The 17553-nt window shown below is 35.7% G+C and overlaps 3 protein-coding genes across 6 annotated transcripts in view; 2 read left to right on the forward strand and 1 right to left on the reverse strand.

The window, feature by feature from the left end:
- JAM2 (junctional adhesion molecule 2) overlaps positions 1 to 4038 on the forward strand; it is a 31736-nt gene extending 27698 nt beyond the window's left edge. The window contains exons 8-10 of one of the 2 annotated variants that reach the window (XM_070750291.1): positions 818 to 833; positions 1510 to 1546; positions 2737 to 2851. In XM_070750291.1, the coding sequence (XP_070606392.1) occupies positions 818 to 833; positions 1510 to 1546; positions 2737 to 2769 (86 nt within the window). In that variant the 3' untranslated portion in view covers positions 2770 to 2851. Of the gene's footprint in view, positions 1 to 817; positions 834 to 1509; positions 1547 to 2736 lie in introns of both variants that reach the window. The other variant, XR_011558983.1, reaches the window with a different exon arrangement.
- Positions 4039 to 5377: 1339 nt separating this feature from the next.
- ATP5PF (ATP synthase peripheral stalk subunit F6) lies at positions 5378 to 17497 on the reverse strand. 3 transcript variants are annotated; one of them, XM_070750292.1, is made up of 4 exons: positions 16625 to 17497; positions 13935 to 14126; positions 8108 to 8232; positions 5378 to 5489 (listed from the first exon to the last, which is right to left on the reverse strand). In XM_070750292.1, exons 2-4 carry the CDS (start codon positions 14102 to 14104, stop codon positions 5461 to 5463), a joined length of 324 nt encoding a protein of 107 aa, XP_070606393.1. In that variant the 5' UTR covers positions 14105 to 14126; positions 16625 to 17497; the 3' UTR covers positions 5378 to 5460. The 3 variants fall into 3 exon arrangements, with proteins under 3 accessions (XP_070606393.1, XP_070606395.1, XP_070606394.1); XM_070750294.1 differs by having other exon boundaries at positions 16920 to 17472; XM_070750293.1 differs by having other exon boundaries at positions 16816 to 16901.
- Positions 16761 to 17553, forward strand: part of GABPA (GA binding protein transcription factor subunit alpha) — a 28712-nt gene continuing 27919 nt past the window's right edge. The window contains exon 1 of the mRNA XM_070750289.1: positions 16761 to 17335. The gene's annotated coding sequence lies outside the window, so the exon portion shown is untranslated. The remainder of the gene's footprint in view (positions 17336 to 17553) is intronic.

Raw genomic sequence — 17553 nt, forward strand, 5'->3', positions numbered from 1 at the left:
GTGTAGCACACAAAATTATATGCTACAATGTCCTACCTGTCAATGACTACTTCAGTTTCAACTACAACAATACACCAGCTCGCAATAGATATAAACAATGTAAACTGCTCCAAAAAATTCGACTTTAGCAACAGAGTGGTCAATGCCTGGAATACAATACCTAGCTCTGTAGTTTCTTCCCCAAACCTCTGTAACTTTAACCTTAAACTGTCTGTTGTTGACCTCACCCCATTCCTAAGAGGTTTGTAAGGGGCATGCATAAGCACACCGGCATGCCTACTGTCCCTGTCCTAAAGTTTCCATGTATTTGTAAAATATCATATACTTTAGTCTAAGCCATGCTAGTACACCATGTATAGGTTCTGTGGCCTAGAAATGGGGCTCCTGCCTCACAATCAGGAGGTTGTGAGTTTGATCCTAGGTAGAGGCAGCTATAGGGTTTCCTGCTTGGGCAGGGGGTTGGACTAGATGATCTGCAAGGTCCCTTCCAACTCTGTTAATCTGTTAAAGTAGTCCTCAACTTATGCTTATACTTCTTATATATTCATATTAATGTTTGTACTATGTAATATTACACATGCTTGACAAAATAAATAAATAAATACAAATAAAAAATAAATAAACAATCCACTTCACTTTCAGCAGAGCATCCTAAAAAGAAATACAAAAAAGAATGGGTCCAAAAACCAGTGAGAGAATACAATATCTGTTTCAATGCAACTCAATATTCTTGTAACAGTTTTTTTTTAAAAAAACATTGCAGTTAAGCAGTATCTAATTGCATTAGTCTTATTGCATTTTTTCCTTATTTTTCTAGAAAGAAATTCTTCAATGTAAGTACAGTTACATTTCTTTCTATTGTCAAATTTATATTGCCAAAATGTTAATCATAGTTTCTACTGGGTTGTGGAAGCATGAGTAGAATGAGTAATTTAGTTGCATTATTACCTTTTGAAGAATGTAACCTATAAATTTTGGCGTAGCTGGAAAATATTTAAAGAGCTTGTGTGATTTTTAATACATCATTTAAAAATATTTGAATATGGTAGTTATTGGGCAATCGTTTTCTTTATGCATTATACAATTTCATCACTGAAGATGTATAAAGTATACTTTATTTTACGGTTTATATAGTTCACTTTCATTAATTAAAAGAATAGTAACTGCTGTTTTCATAAAATGCATACATTTTCTATTTAGACAAATTCACTTAAATAAAATGCCAAACCAAATTTCTACTGTAATATTCAACATGAGGGTTTTGTACACATTAATATTATTATGGTCACAAAAAACAAGGCATTACTCAATCCAAAATTTTAAAATTTGATGACTGGTGTAGCTTTACACATGAAAACATTTGCCTCAGTACACTATCTAGGCAGTTGATAAATTTTGGGTTCGGTTCAGGAAACTCAATTGAAATATGCATGAAATCCTTTATACGCACGAGATATATAGATTGATCAGAAGTCTTAAAATGTATTTTTTTTTTAATTTCACGAGCAGGAACAATAGTTCCAAGTACAGGGTGGAAAGCGAAAAAGTGAGTATTCTGTATATCTGTATGTTTCAGTTATTATAAAAAGTGCAGTAGCTAAAAACTGGACAAGTCAAATGAACCTAATAACATGTTGAGTATGGGAAAGAAATAGGTGGGGCAAGATGGGACTTGATTTTGAATATTTCCCAATATGAATGTTCCCTTCAAATGTTTTTCAGCCTTTGGGCAAAGATCAAGTGTGGTATCCCTTCAAATGAACACTAATATTTCAGGAGGGGGAAAAAGGGTCCAGGTGGCTATTTTATGTTTAAACATAAATTTAGATGATATAATAACCTACCCAAGGTATAGAAATATAGTGTTGGTTTTGAAGGTGCCATAGTAGTTTTTGACTCTGGATACCTGTCCTCTCATAAGATCATTATTACATAGTACAGAGTATGGGCCATGGCAAATGTGTTTAGGTTTATAAGATGATGTAAATGAAAAGTCTTATCTTTAGAAACATGTATTTTATTTTCTATGATCTTTCTCGCATACATGATCACTGGCAGAAATGTGATATTAGGTAGATCTTCATGGAGACGCTAGTAATATTTATAATGGCCATAGTGGCCATGAGCTATGGATTCATCCCAATGCGTCTTGACTTTAGTTCACATCTACATACCAGATTACTATAAAAATGACCCCAATGTTTCCAAATTGACTAGTAAGCATGAAAGGCATGATAGTGCTCCTAATATTTGTTGAGCAGTAAAATATTTGCCCTTGTAGCAGCAGGTACACAGAATTTGGGAATTGTGAAACTGGCACAGTAGTTAGCGTGCAATACTGCAGGCTACTTCTGCTGCCTGCAATTTGTCAGTTCATATCTCACCAGGCTCAAGGTTGATTCAGCCTTCCATCTTTCCGAGGTGGGTGAAATGAAGACACAGATTGTTGAGGGCAATATGCTGACACCTTAGAGAGGGATGTAAAGCACTGTAAAGTGGTATATAAGTCTAAGTGCTATTGCTATTATGCATGTATGCATATACAGTATTTGTGAGAAATGGAGGAAAGAAAGGTAAGTCAGTACTCTTGTTTCATGACATAAAGTAGTATATCTTGTATACCTACATATGATCTTCTTGGTATTATAAGTACATACATGACCACTGGTTGTTTCCAATACTATTGCATTTTCACTAGAACTTGTTTGAATTGTGTTTATTATCTAATTCCTTTAGGATTTCAAGCATACCAGGTCCTTTATTATTTAAAATAAAGTCAGCTCCTGAGGATCAGAATTTGCTGCAGAAAATATCAAAGGGATATTTGAACTCTTCTATAAAAAGAATGTTAGCTGCAACAATAATAAACTGGTGGCCGATTTCAATGTTCTATTGCTAAAAGATGGTAAAAATTGTCAAAAATGTTAGTCTGATGCTGCTTGTTTAAAAAGGAGTGGAAATAATTGGCAGAATATAAATATTGCTATTTTACATGCCTGTATGCAAAAAAAATGAACTAATGGTATAGTTCTGATTATTAGATCTCCAAAAGGGTAGGAAAATGTGTGAGAAAGAGTAAACAGATTTATGAAAGTATCAAGAAGGTATCCTAAATAGGAACAGTGTTTTGAGACTTATAGAATTTTTAAAAATAGGAAATCACTGGGATCATGACCAGGCTTTGTAACATTATGTGATCTCTGAAGATTATGACAGATTGGTGTTTTGTCACTGACAGCATTAGCTCCCATGGCCTTTTGGTGACATAGGGATGAAAATATCCCATGCAGACAAAAAAATAATTGTTGCTAATGTGACTACTATTGGCTTAGATGGCATGGAATGGAAATTAAACAAATTCATTTAAGACATTTAAGGCTATCAGTTGTGATAAGCAAATACTGTACTATTTCCCATTTTTTAAATAGAACATTAGTTTGTGGAAACAAACTATAGGAGAAGGCTTCTTTCTGAGGTTCATGGAAGCATTAGGTGGCAAGATTAGAAACTGGATTATATAGCACTTTGGCCTAATTACAAAGCCACTTTCCTGCAATGAACTCTGCGTCTGGAATAGCCTTAAACAATTATCCATATTATTCCAAAACAGAGTTTGGTGCTTTGGCATTCACAGAAGGCTTGCTCTTTCCTTTTTCTCTAAGAGGTCATTGCCAAGGAAAAATAACTGCAATCAGTCTGTCTCAATTTATAATAACCAGTTGATTTCATAAAGCAGAAACATTTCTAACAAATTATTTTGAAAATTACTGTCAATTTGTATCATTATTTTGGATTTGAGGGTAAATAAATGTTTTGTTACTGTTGTAGGGCTAGGATCAAGACAACTGTTATTGTAGTGATTAAAAATGTGCTCTTAGTCTGAAACTTTATTTGAATGTTTGTGTAATCTACTGCGGACCCGAATGGAGCTAGCAACTTCTCAATGACAAAGGATTGCACTTTTCTATTTGTATGACTGGATTTTCAACTTTGAAAGGGATTGGTCATTGAAATAAATGAAGCCTAAATATGGCATTACATCTTTTGGTTGTTTTCCACCAAGCACAGAAAAAAGATTGCTATGTAATTCAATGGTATGATATTGGGGAGGCTAAAAATATACAGAATTACCTGCGGATATATAGGATGCTTCCCAACCCAAAATGACAAAATTTACAAATTCACTCAGCCCATTATTTCAAGTTGGGGGTTTCCGTGCAATAAAATTGGGCCAAAATATTATTTAAAAGCATTTTGCTTTAAGGATTTTAAGGATTTTGATGGCTTCCAACCATGTATTTGATATTGAAATTATGCTAAATGGTTCTTTATTACCATTTATATTTTTATTTTATTATTTAATAGCCTAAGAAGGCCATACATAAATAGATATTGATTTTACATGATTCTCAGGTGTTTGTATCTTCAACTGTTAAACAATGCAATAGATTTCAGAGTATTTTGCACATACCCCACAATTTTTAATCTGAAAGCAAAACACGGCCACCTAACAAAGCATCACTTAGTATTACCAGTGTTTTGCTAGAATAAAAAATGTTCAATTTTTAAAACACGGGGAACATTGTGATTCTTTTTCAGTCACAAAAACTGTAGCATTAATCATTGATTAATCTTTAATTTGATTAAATTAATCAAATTTATGACAAATGTAACAAAATTAATATAAGCACATAGACTTAAATCACAAACTGTATTTTGACAATTCCCTTTTATATTAAAAATCCAGGAAATATCTGATTTGGCAGCCATATAATTTTCAAAAATAAATGATAAATGATCATACTTCAGAGTTCTCAAAATGAAGTCAAGATTTAAGGGAGGGAAATCATATAATATTCAAGATTTTTAAAAATACGTTCTTTATTAAATTGTAGTAATTAATATTCAGTTTTTAATACCCTTGACATACTATAAGCTTAATATCTTTAAATCAATTATTTACTAAAGACCAGTATCAGAAAGTTATGGCTTTGTGGTGAAATTATATACAATCTTAATGGCTCTTCTGTTTATTCAAAAGCAAGCATTCTCTTAAAATACTCTGTAAAAATGTGTAGTCCAAAAAAGGCTGCCAAGTAAATCACTGATGTGCATAAAAACAACATTTTAATCATTTAAAAATATTGCTATTACTAGACATCTAGTGTACAGTTGCATTCAATTTTCTCATGATTGAACTATGCGGGCTATTTAAATTATTTCCCCAAAATTTTATTATGTTTAATAAGTAATTAAAGCTTATCAGAAAAAAGTGACATTGATTTGTAATTAAATATTTAGTAGTATACTTTTATAAGCATATTGGATTAATAAGAATCTATATGTATAATTGAATTCAAAACACCAGAGCACACTGTTAGCATTGAACTGTTTATTTAAGTTATAACTGCAGACTAACTCAACATGTCCAACCTAATGCTTCATATACACGTAATCACATCACTTCTGAACTTCATCAAATTTGGGTTCTGTTGAGTAGAAAAAAAATCTTGTTAGTTTATTTTGAAAATAGTTTTCTAATTTGATTCCCATTGCCATGTCCCAGAAATAGTCATACTGTTCAACATACATTTTTTAGATAAGAGCAAATAAATGCAGCATTTGCTTGTGATACACCATGGCATAAGAAGTAATCAAGTAATCAACATAAAAAAGCAACACTGGACTCTATTTTTTTTCCATACTATGAATCATTGAAATTGAATTATACAAAAATAAAGTTTTGAGTTGTTTCTCAGTAAAGCTACCATCTGAAATAACAAAAGGGAATTTTTGGAAGTTCTATGATATATAATAACAAAAAAAAAAAAGCTTACATTGATTGAGGCTGATTTAAAAATTAACACAAAGATACCAAGTATGAATGTGTAAATTGTTGGAAATGGAATAGATTATTATTGTGCCAAGAATATGAAAATGTATGTTTCCACAATTTTATTTTAAACTGATACTAATATTTGGATGTTTCATAAATGTATTGAAATTACAATCTGATAATTAAGTTGTTTTAAAACAATTCAGAACTACTAAACTATATTTAAAATGCAGGTCCCATTGACTAAACAATACAAGTTGGCGGGACTATGGGGGAGGGCCTTTTCTGTTGCCGCCCCGGCTCTATGGAACCAACTCCCTCCCGATGTTCACACTGCTCCCATTGTACTGGCTTTTCAAAAAGCTGGCTTTGTCGACAGGCCTGGGGACTGTGAACTCTAACATCAGACGTTCCTGAATAATGTTTGGCTGGCGTGTATGTTTGTTAGATTGATTTTGGGGTTTTTTATAATGGGTTTGTTAGGGTTACTGTTGATCGACTTTTTATTATTGTATTATTTTTTATTGTTGTAAGCTGCCCTGAGTCCTACGGGATTGGGCGGCATAGAAGCTGAATAAATTAAATTAAATTACTGCCTGTTAAGTCTGAATATAAAGCTACGGTGGAACCTCTACGTACGAACTTAATTCATTCCGTGACCAGGTTCTTAAGTAGAAAGGTTTGTAAGAAAAAACAATTTTCCCCATAGGAATCAATGTAAAAGCAAACAATGTGTGTGATTGGGGAAACCATAGGGAGGGTGGAAGCCGTTTTCTCCCAGGAGATTCCTAGAGAGGCCCCACAGAGGCTTCTCCCTGCCTTTCCCAGCCCTGTTTCCTCCCGGGAGATTCCTAGAGAGGTCCTACGGAGGCTTCTCCCTGCCTTTTCCGGTTAGTTTTGGAGCCTTGGGTTTGTAAGTGAAAAATGGTTCTTGAGAAGAGGCAAAAAAATCTTGAACATCTGGTTCTTATCTAGAAAAGTTCATAAGTAGAGGCATTTGTAGGTAGAGGTACCACTGTAGTTTGGTTTAGTGGTTAAGGCACCACATTAGAACTCAGGAGACTCTAAGTTCTAGTCCTGCCTTAGGCATGAAGCTACTTGGGTATCTTTTAATAGGATCATATAGCAACCACATAGGAAAAGGTACAGGTGCATTAAGTAGTAATAAAAAGGTGTTTGCACCCTGAAGCACATTTTTGCCTCAATCAGAAATGCTGCACATAATCTATTGCCTGTATTGTATTGTAACAATCAGTAAACATCTATAACTATCTTGTTTGTTTCTGCAACCCAATAAGACAGACTTCAGAGGATAATTAGAACTACAGAAAAAACAATTGCTATCAACCTGCCTTCCACTGAAGATCTGTATACTGCACAAGTCAAAAAGAGGGCTGTGAAAATATTTACAGGCCCCTCGCATTTATTTATTTATTAAATTTGTATGTAGCCCCTCTCCTGGACACAAACTGTTTCAATGCCTACCCTCAAAACGATGTATATTGACTGCACACCAAAACAACTAGACACAAAAACAGTTTTTTCCTTGAATGCCATCACACTGCTAAACAAATAATTCCCTCAACACTGTCAAAGTATCTGCTAAGTCTGCACTACTATTAATCTTCTCATAGTTCCCAACACCCATCTAATGATTTTATGACTGTGCCACTAATGATTGTATGACTGTGACTTTGTTGCTTGTATCTTTACAATTGACTGGTTCCTAATATGATTTGATCGCTTATTTGTACCTGGACTATCATTAAGTGTTGTACCTTATGATTCTTGACGATCATCTTTTATGTACACAGAGAGCATATGCACCAAGACAAATTCCTTGTGTGTCCAATCACACTTGGCCAATTAAAAAATTATTCTATTCTATTCTAAACCATAACTTCAGATTTTAATCACATTATATATTAATATAGGTAATCCTTGACTTACAATGACCAACAGAATTTCTGTTGCTAAGCAAGGCATTACATGGATGCTAAGCAATTTAGCTTTTCCCATTGACCTTACTTGTTGGAAGCCATCTGGAAAAGTCACACATGGCAACTACATGACCTTAGGATGCTGCAACTGTTGTAAATACATGCTGGTTTGCAAGTATCCAAATTTTTATCACCATGGGAATTCTGCAAGGTCATAAGTGTGATGACTGATCTTAAGTGACTTTTTTTCAGTGCAGTTGTAACTTCAGTTACTAAACAAATGATTGCAAATCAAAGACTAACTGTAATGGGCACACTTTTAAAATCTTACCTTCAAATTTAAACTCTGGAAATTTGGTCATGTCTCCTCCACCATAGAATTGTGTGAGTTTCTCTGTTCGCTCATTCAGCTCTTTCTCATATTCTGCACCAACATCGACAGGGCCACCAGTTTTTCTAAAAATACAAGAACTGTTATTTTCCAAAGAAATACAAAAACCTGGTAACATTTTTTAAAAAAGATCCCTGTATGGGAATTCCAAATTAATTTTGAGAAGGAATCTATAATTTATTTACTTTAAGCACAATAGAATGACAACTGATTACCAGATTTAGAATACATAAACATATTCATGATAGCTTTCAGATCCATTTGCTATGTAACTGCTAAATTATGAGAAAAAAGCCATAGGAAAATGCCATTAACAAATAGATTAATCAGGGAATTCTAAATTGAATTATCAATCACCAATATACTTGCAGAAAAATCTTAGGCCAGACACAATATGTAAGCCACATTGGTTCTCAACCTGGGGGTCGGGACCTCTCTGAGGGTCGAACAACTGTTTCACGGGAGTTGCCTAAAACCATGGAAAAGACAAATTTCCCATGGTGTTAGGAACTAAAGTTTCTATTCTGGCGCCTTGGAACATATTTGTATAAGCCGACCAATCAGGCGTTCACAGTGGGGGTGTCCCTCTGACTTTCCTGCCAATCAGCTTAAAGCTGTTGGGAGAATTGGCGCTAGACTTATGGTTGGGGGTCACCACAACATGAGGAACAACATAAGGGATTACCCATTAGAAAAGTTGAGAACCAGTGATAGGGTTTCCTACTTGTCATCCTTTGGCACCTATTGGAATCAATGTGCCTACACACATGTCTTAGGAGCAGGAGGGGGCAATAAATTTTCCCAAAGGGGCCATATCAGAAACGGCCTGTTATGGAAGGACCCTTCTTGCTTCCACTGTTACCACAGGCCTACTTGGAATATACTGGATTTCCTACTCCACATTTTGATTTTAAAATAGCATGTTTACAAAAACAAGGCAGCCTCAATTTTATTTTCTGGTATGCTTCCACCACTTTCCACTTTATTCTTGGACAACACTGGGTGGCTACAGACTTTTTTTTTAAAAGTACTGTATTTGCATCTATAGTTATGGTATATGGATTGATTAAAAAATGGGAACCTGACAAATAACTCTGGCAGAGAGTATCCTTTACAAGTTTGAATTTTGGGAGTAGCCATGTCTATCATAAAGCAACATATTGTGAAAGGGCACAGCAGATATTCTTTTAAATAGATAACCTGCTTCATTTGTTGCAGATACCCCATACCTGCTCAATTTGGCCAAAAATGGAAGCTAACATTAGGCAACAAAGATTTTTGGAGGAAATTTAATAACATTATAGTGTAGGCTAACAGAAAATAAATCTAAGTTACCCTAGATAGTTTACTAGTTGGCAAAGTTGTTGATGCTACAAACATTACAGAAGGTATATAACCTGTCATAGATGATTACAGTGTTGTACTTCAACACTATTCTTGCTACCATTGTTGAAGCAGTCCATTAGTGGGTTGTTTATGGAGAATCCCAGGATTTATTTTCCTTCAGGAAGTATGTTAATAAGACATGCACCATCATATATTAATTCACCAGTTTTGCCATTTACAGTCAATGACCAACAAAGCAACTATATTGGCTATAGAAAGTCTAAACACTCTTTAAAATGTAATGTTAGAAATGTAAAAAAAATCAGACCAAGATAAATCACTTCAGAATGTTTTCACCTTTAATAGCATATAAACACTACAATTGAATTGAGAAGAAAATTGAAATATTTTAGGGGGGGATGATAATAAAAAACTTACAATAATGTGGTTGCAAAAATGTGCATGTCTTTATATTTTATTGAAGCACGGTTTTAGGTCAGTGTTCAGTCTTTTGGAGTAGGAACCTATCAGCCTGGCACATCTTGCCTTGGGAATATTTGCCCGTTCTTCTTTTAAAAAATGCTCAAAATCTGCCAGATTGTGAGGGCATTTCCTACGCAAACCCTTTTCAGGTTACCTTCTAGATTTTCAATTGGATTCTGCTCTGGATTCTTATAATAAAGGAAGGAAAAAAATTCTGAAGTGATTTATGTTGGTCTGATTTTTTTTTAATCTCAAAAACCTGGCATTTTAAAGGGTGTGTTGAGTTTTTATATCCACTGTATATTCCAAAAGCAATATATAAAAGAAGGCTCAAAAACAGTAAGAATAAAACCATACAATCATACCAATTAAAATGTACACACATATCAAACAAAAAGATCAAAAAAGCAAAACAAAATTGATAAAATTTGGGCAGGAGAATAAAAGAACCTTCTAATGGTTTCCAGAAAGGAAGCCACCCCTCTAAGTTGCTTATACTGCTTGTCTGAAGAGCAACATCAACACAGATGTGATCAACAAGATCACAAACCCTTTGGCAAATCTCAGCTTTTGCTATCTTTAGCAGTGTGGATAAAAATTGATGCTTTTTTTCTTTACAATTTTTTTAAAAAAAATTAATCAATTTTTAAAAAAACATTTTATCAAATTTATTTTAATAAAATGCTTTTGGAGTAAAAATCTATCTAAAGATTGTTTTCTATTTAAGATACCTTAATAATTTAGTTTTTTCCGCATGATATTGAGCTTAAGTTATGTAGCATGAGGCTTTATATTCTGCAATATTGGTAATGACCTAAAAAACCCTATATGGCATTGGGCCAGATTATCCGAGGGACCACCTTCTGCTGCATGAATCCCAGCAACTGGTTAGGTCCCACAATCGGTCTTCTCCAGGTCCCGTCAACTAGGCAATGTTGCTTGGCAGGACCTAGGGAAAGAGCCTTCTCTGTAGAGACTCGGACTCTCTGGAATCAGCTCCCCCTGGAGATTTTTGTACTGCCCCCACCCTCCTCGCCTTCCGCAAGAGTCTTAAGACTCATTTATGCTGCCAGGCTTGGGGTGATTAGACTCTAGCCCCCTGGCTGATGAATGTTACATATGGTTGTTGTATGAGTTGGTAATGAGTGGTCTTTTTAACAATGCTGGGTTTTATAGATGAGTACACTTAGTTTTTAAAAATTAATTGGATTTAGATGATTATACTATATTGTTCATTTTTTAATTTGTTGTAAGCTGTCCCGAATCTTCGGAGAGGGGCGGCATATAAATCCAAATAAATAAATAAATAAATAAATATTAAAACTTATTGGTGAGTCAATAGGTCAGAGGAACCGCCGCTGTGGGACAGAGATGACCGTTGCTGTTTAAAAAATATGATTTAAATTGAGTTGATTTAAATCAAGGCTTTTTACTAGTGTTTTAAATCAAATCCACTCTGGTCTTTACTTATTTATTTTATTATTTATTAATTAGATTTGTATGCTGCCCTTCTCCGAGGACTCGGGGCGGCTAAGCCTAGAAGTAGCAAAGAATAGCTAAAAAGATCCCACAGCACAGGTCAGTTGTGATATTTATGCCACATATTGATGCAAAATCAAGAATTAGTGAGTCAATAAAAAATAGAAGTTTAAAGCAATAAGAAAGATACTATAACACTCTTAGACTATTGATTTCAAAGGGATCACTCCTGTTTCCATGTAAATTAGAATGTTTGAAATATAAAATGGAAGCTGAAAGAGTGCTTCCAAAATTTACATTAGGTCATTGTGTGTCCATATGCAATACGTGCTTTATACAGCACTGGGATACAGATTTACAATGCTGCTTAAAAGCTAGTGAACCGTTTTCAACTTTCAATATTTCTGCATAAATATGACCTGAAATGCAATACAATTAGACAAAGAGAATACAGTTAAACAAATGAGTCAAAAACACACTTGTTCATTTATTGGAGATAATAACCTGGGAGTTTTTCCACCTTTTATTTATTAGTCTCAAACTCTTTGGGTGGGAGGTCATAGAGAGATGGTGTGCATTATCTCATTCAGTGGCAATTAGATGGTGAGAGAAAGTGTATTATAGAACTCCTGTATAACTTAACCTGTATAAAATTAAATCCATAATCCCAGGATCTTTCAATCCATCAATTTCATCAAACAGAAATAGTAACAAGTAAAAAAGTCATTTTATTATCCCTTGTTCTGCTCAAAAACACACCCTAATCTTCTGTTCCCAGGTCTATTTGACCTGGACCACAAATTATTCATTTTAGGTACTTATATTTGGTCTTTTTGAAAGCTTTTTTCACTTGGAAACAAGTCTGAACATTTCTGCACACATTGAAATGAAAATTGAAATGAAAAAAATAATGCTTATTGGTTTATTTTGCTGATAAAATGCGTCCCACCCTTTTTGTGATTTTTTTTTTCAATTTATGGATAGTTTTGCTTGCAAAATGCGTTCTATTTTACTAAAGTTGGTGTGGGATTGGTAGCTTGAAAATTTCTGAAAATACTGATATGAAAATTGAACTGAAAAAAATTGATGCTTAGTTTATTTTGCACATAAATGTCTCCCCCCCACTGTTTTCAATTATTTCAATTTATATAAAAATTATGCTGTTAATTTCAAAATTACATACTTTTTTTTTAGTAAAATGGATTTCTTTCATAAAATTAGTTGTCTGGCTATCATGTGCTTGCTTTTCAAAAGGATATTCCAAATATTTCTAGCCAAATATATATAAAAAGTGAAAATAATGGCACACAGCAAGGCCAAAGGGGGGGGGGAGCTTTTGTGACCAGAATAAACAAATAAGCATAATTTTTTTCAGTTCATTTCTATTTTTCTTATGATCAGGAATGTTCAATTTAGTATATGAAAACTTTTGGGGGGAAATTCCTTAGAGATTTGTAGCCTAAAAAAATATAAACTGACACGAAATTCTGAAAAAATGGGGGGGGGGGCTTTTTGATCAAAATAAAAATATAAGCATCAATTTTTTCAGTTCAATTTTTATATCATTACATTCATAAATGTTCAAGCTAGTTTCCCAGTGAAAAACATTTTCAAAAAGATCAAATTCAAGTACCTAAAAAAATTCTTTTGGGTCCGGGTCGTATACGACCAGAAACAGACTCAACGTGATTTTTTTTTGCCCAGAAAAAAGTTAGCCCCCATCCCCAAAAAATATTTTTATGATCATCAGCAATGTTAAATTGAGTAAATGAATGCCTAAGATATTAAAAATACAGTATTTCGGATTTGGAGGCAAAAAAAAAAATTTAAATTGAAAATGGTTGCAACCAGCGGGGGAGGGGGGGAGGCCTTATTTCTGATTTTAAAAAAAACAATAAGCATCATTTCTTTCAGTTCATTTATATTTTTCTTATGTTCAAACTACCAATCCCACACTAACTTTAGTAAATTTGAACGCATGTTGCAAGCTAAACTATCTATAAATTGAAAAAAGTTCACAAATAAAGGGGGGGGGTCTGCCTTTTATGATCAAAATAAACCAATAAGCATATTTTTTTTCAGTTCAATTTTCATATCATTGTGTGCAGAAATGTTCAGACTACTTTCCAAGTGAAAAAAGTTTTCAAATTGACCACACATAAGCACTTCAAATGAAGAATTTTCGGTCCGGGTGACCCGGGAACAAAACTCTAGGGACTATTTTTTTTTCAGCAAGAAAGACCCCCCCCCCCCCCCAAAAAAAATAAAAAATCATAGAGCGAGCCCCTGAAATGATGCAAAGCCATGAAATTTCAAGTTTCAGATATGCAGGAAATTTTTTTTACAGGGTCTCAAACTTTGATTTCGGGTCTCACAGACCCGAACAGAACAGCAGGGTTACGCACACCTGACATTTAAATACGATAAATGTCAGGAAATGTGAGAGTTGTTTATATAAATGAACTGATGATTAACTTACTGGCTCTTGGTTTTATATTCTCTAATTTTGTCCAAGAAGAGCTTCTGTACAGGATCAAGTTCCTTTGCTTTATTAAATGCAATGGCAGAAAAGCCAATATTTCTGCGCAACTGGACAGATAGGGCTGAACGGAAAATGGAAGAAAATCTAAAGAGTTGTTGAAGAATCATGATAAATTTGCAAAATTTTCACCTAGAAAGAGAAAAGATATTACATCTCAAATGCAAATTATTTATTTTGATATGAGCATTATACTAGTCTGAGATACATTGGAAAACCTGCTTAAAATTTAAACTCCCCAAGAAGAAGGAACTTGCCACTTCAAAACTATTATGAATCTTATTTCAGTATACTAATGATTGGCATTTAATTTTTAAAGTTTTGTTTCATTTTGTTTCATTGCTGACCTCTTAAAATTTAAGTAGTAGAAAGGTATAAATAAATCTGGCATATGATTTCAGACTGTTCCTATTTCATTAGATAATATCCCATTCAGTAATGACAGCCATGGCCAGAATGGTCTTGTCCTATGTGCCATTGCACCCTTTCCTGGATTCTTAGATAACTGCAATATGCTGTACATGGAGCTGCCAATGAAGGCCATTCTGTAGCTTCAGCAGATCCAGAATCAATTATGAATACATCTTGGTATTTCTATGTGACAATTTTACTTTGTGTTGTCACAGTAACTGTGTTGTATCCAGTGAGCTCCATGGGATATGAGTTTCTGGATGCAATTCATTGAGCTGGTTTTCAACTATCAAGCCCTACATGAATTAAGGACTTGCCTTTCTTCACTTGTCTTAAAGGATTTCATAGTATGGCATCCCTGGATCCTTTTATTTAAACAATATTGTCTTGTGATGCCCAGAGATAATGTGCCTTCCCTTTGCCATTCATGTACTCTAGAATACTATTTGCCAGAGAGCCATTTGGTCCCATCCACATTCTGTTTTACAACAGTAGTACAAGTAGTTCTTGACTTATGACTGTTTAATGACGCTTCAAAGGTACAATGGGCTTGGAAAAAGTGATGTATTACCTGTACTGCACTTATGACCAATACAATCCCGTAGTCATGTGATTATAATTCAGATGCATTGTAACTAGCTCACATTTGTGACTAGTTGCAGCATCTTGCAGTAACACAATCACAATTTGCAAACCTTTTTGCTAATTTCCATTAAAAAACCACCTACTGGAGAACCTGGATTTGCTTAACAACCACGATCATTCAGCCCAGTGATACTAAAACTCTGGGCAGCTAACAATTTTAAAAAATAGAACAAAAAAGAAAAACAACCAATCAACTACAGAGATAAAAATATCTCCAACAAAAATCACAATACAAATATGTCAACAAGACTAATTTACAGTAAAGCTCTGGATGAAGAGGACACTTCCCACTCATTTAATTTTTGTATCTTTTGCATTGATGATTTTGCTGAGTTTTATGGTAAGTCACTTTGAATTAATATAATTTATTAAGCCAGGTAAACGAATATTACCAATAGTAGCAAAAAGATTAAGGAAATAATATGCTACTTTGCCAATTAGCTTTTTTACTTTTAAAACAAAAATCAATAGGGTGTCTAGTTTGGGCAAATGCATTAGGTTGCAGAGTGAACACCTCCCCACACACAAATCAATCACATCAACTGGCAGATTAGTTGCCTCTCCATCAGACATCTCTTTATGCAAAAACATTTCTGCATAATCGACTTGTTTCAATGACTCATTTTATTGATCAAATCAATACCAAACTCCATCAACCTTTAATAAAATGACTTTCTCTTACATGAGCTAGATAGGGCAGAACTGTTCTCATTTTCCTTAATCATTTGTAATTCCTTTTCCTAAATGTTGAAGGATCAGCTTTCTTATTTATCATTTATCAACAATCTATGAGAATGTTAAAAGCTTACAGTTTGGGTAAAATAATACATTGCTTAAAGAAACTGAATTCCAGCATGCGATAAAAACTATACTGACTAGTATACAGTAGTAGTTACATTTAACTAACGTTGAATATTTAGTAAGTGTTCTGGAAGGCTGCTCCTTACAGAAGCATTAAATACTTTAGGCTCGAAGCTGTTTGAGGGATTTGGATTATGGGGAAAGATTAAGGAAGGCCTTACAGGGGAGCTAATATAATTGCCATCAACGAATAGTTTTTGAGGCCCATTCTATTATCAAGGATCAACTTTTTCGTTGTTGTTGCAGGCACCCATTTTTTTCTCTCTCCGGAGCGAGTGGTGGTGATGGTGGAGGAAGCTGCAATAGCTCTCACTTCATCTTCCACCACCGAATTAAAAAGAAAAACAAAAAAAGGGTCTAAGCAAAAGTAGAAAGGATCAGCAGTTGCGACATTGCGTCAGAATAAAAGCCGGTGAGGGCACAATGCCCAAGTCAACGGCCTCCTCAGCTAGCGCTGGGTAAAGAAGTCGCTGTTCAGAAAACACCTGTTCAGCTGTCTGGAAGTTCAGCCCACCAAAGCAACTTATTATATAAAATTATTTCCGCCATCCCCACTTAGCGTGGCGTCGGAATGGACGAATTAGCGGTTTACCCGTCGCTAACTTGCAGCTATTCGCTGAAAGCCTGCATCGTTCTACGGCCTATTTCGAAGCCAGAATATCGAGACGATTCGGAACAAGATGATTGGGGGGGAGGGAATTGGGTTAAAGTACCTAAAGCCGGAATCCTTCAGAGATGGCTGTTCTTTCAGCCTTCCTTTACTCGGAGCACCACCACGATCGGTCACCTTCTGAGCCTGCAGTCAAAGAGCCCCGCCCCGACGCCGAAAGTCGCAAAGGGTTTCGGGAATTTTTTATTTGGACCGCCAGTCTCCGGTCGCTTGCTTATCTAAACAACGGCTCACCTTCACCTTTCTGTTTACGGTAGCTGCTCGCTATTCCTTTCCGGCTCTTTTCATATGAGGAAAAAATCTGTAAAAACTCTTTAACGGACGGCCCGTGTACCTACCGGAAACAGAAGGATTAACTTCCGTCTTAAGAGCGGCGCTTCTTTAAAAAAAACAAAAAACCCCTTGAATTTTACTATAGTTGAACAGGCGGGCTCGCAAGGGGTGCCGGGAGTCGTAGTTTTTTTGCCCTGGCGCGCGGGGTGGGGGGGCATCGTGTCTCTGCGCTTTTCCCCCGCCAGGGCCCCGCGCGCAGGCCTAGCCGCCCGCCCGCCAGAGTTGGGAGTCCGGCTAAGGGTTTCCCCCCCTCCTCCGCACTCCCCTTCGCCGCCAGGACTGTCAGGGAAAATAGGAGCCTCTCGGTTGAATGCGAGGTAGCTGCCACGGCGGAAAAGAGAAAAGCAGCGGCGCTGCTCCAGTCGCAGCGGGGCTGGATTGTTTTTGTGACGGAGAGACCGTGAGGTGGCGGCTGCGGCTGGTGAGTCTTCCAGCGGGAATTCCGGGGCGCGCGGATCCGGAGGAAAGCGAGCGGGAGGGGGAAGAGGAAAGCGCCTCGCGCTGTATCCGGGCGGGAGGGGGGTCTCGTGGCCTCCTCACTTCTTGTGTTTTGTTTCCGTTTCTGCTCCGCGCGGCGCGAGTCTCATTTCCGTTTCGAGTTCAAACAACAAGGAGGCGCCGCCGCGGGTGACGGAGGAA

Source organism: Erythrolamprus reginae, chromosome 4 (assembly GCF_031021105.1).
Source record: "Erythrolamprus reginae isolate rEryReg1 chromosome 4, rEryReg1.hap1, whole genome shotgun sequence".
In the NCBI taxonomy this organism is placed as follows: Eukaryota; Metazoa; Chordata; class Lepidosauria; order Squamata; family Dipsadidae; genus Erythrolamprus; species Erythrolamprus reginae.

Coding starts and splice junctions, on each gene's coding strand:
- ATP5PF (XM_070750292.1), bottom strand. CDS start 14,104: ATGATTCTTCAACAACTCTTTAGATTTTCTTCCATTTTCCGTTCAGCC. Junction 8,233..13,934: donor GAATATAAAACCAAGAGCCA/GTAAGTTAATCA, acceptor TTGTATTTTTAG/AAAAACTGGTGGCCCTGTCG. Junction 5,490..8,107: donor TCCAGAGTTTAAATTTGAAG/GTAAGATTTTAA, acceptor TCTACTCAACAG/AACCCAAATTTGATGAAGTT.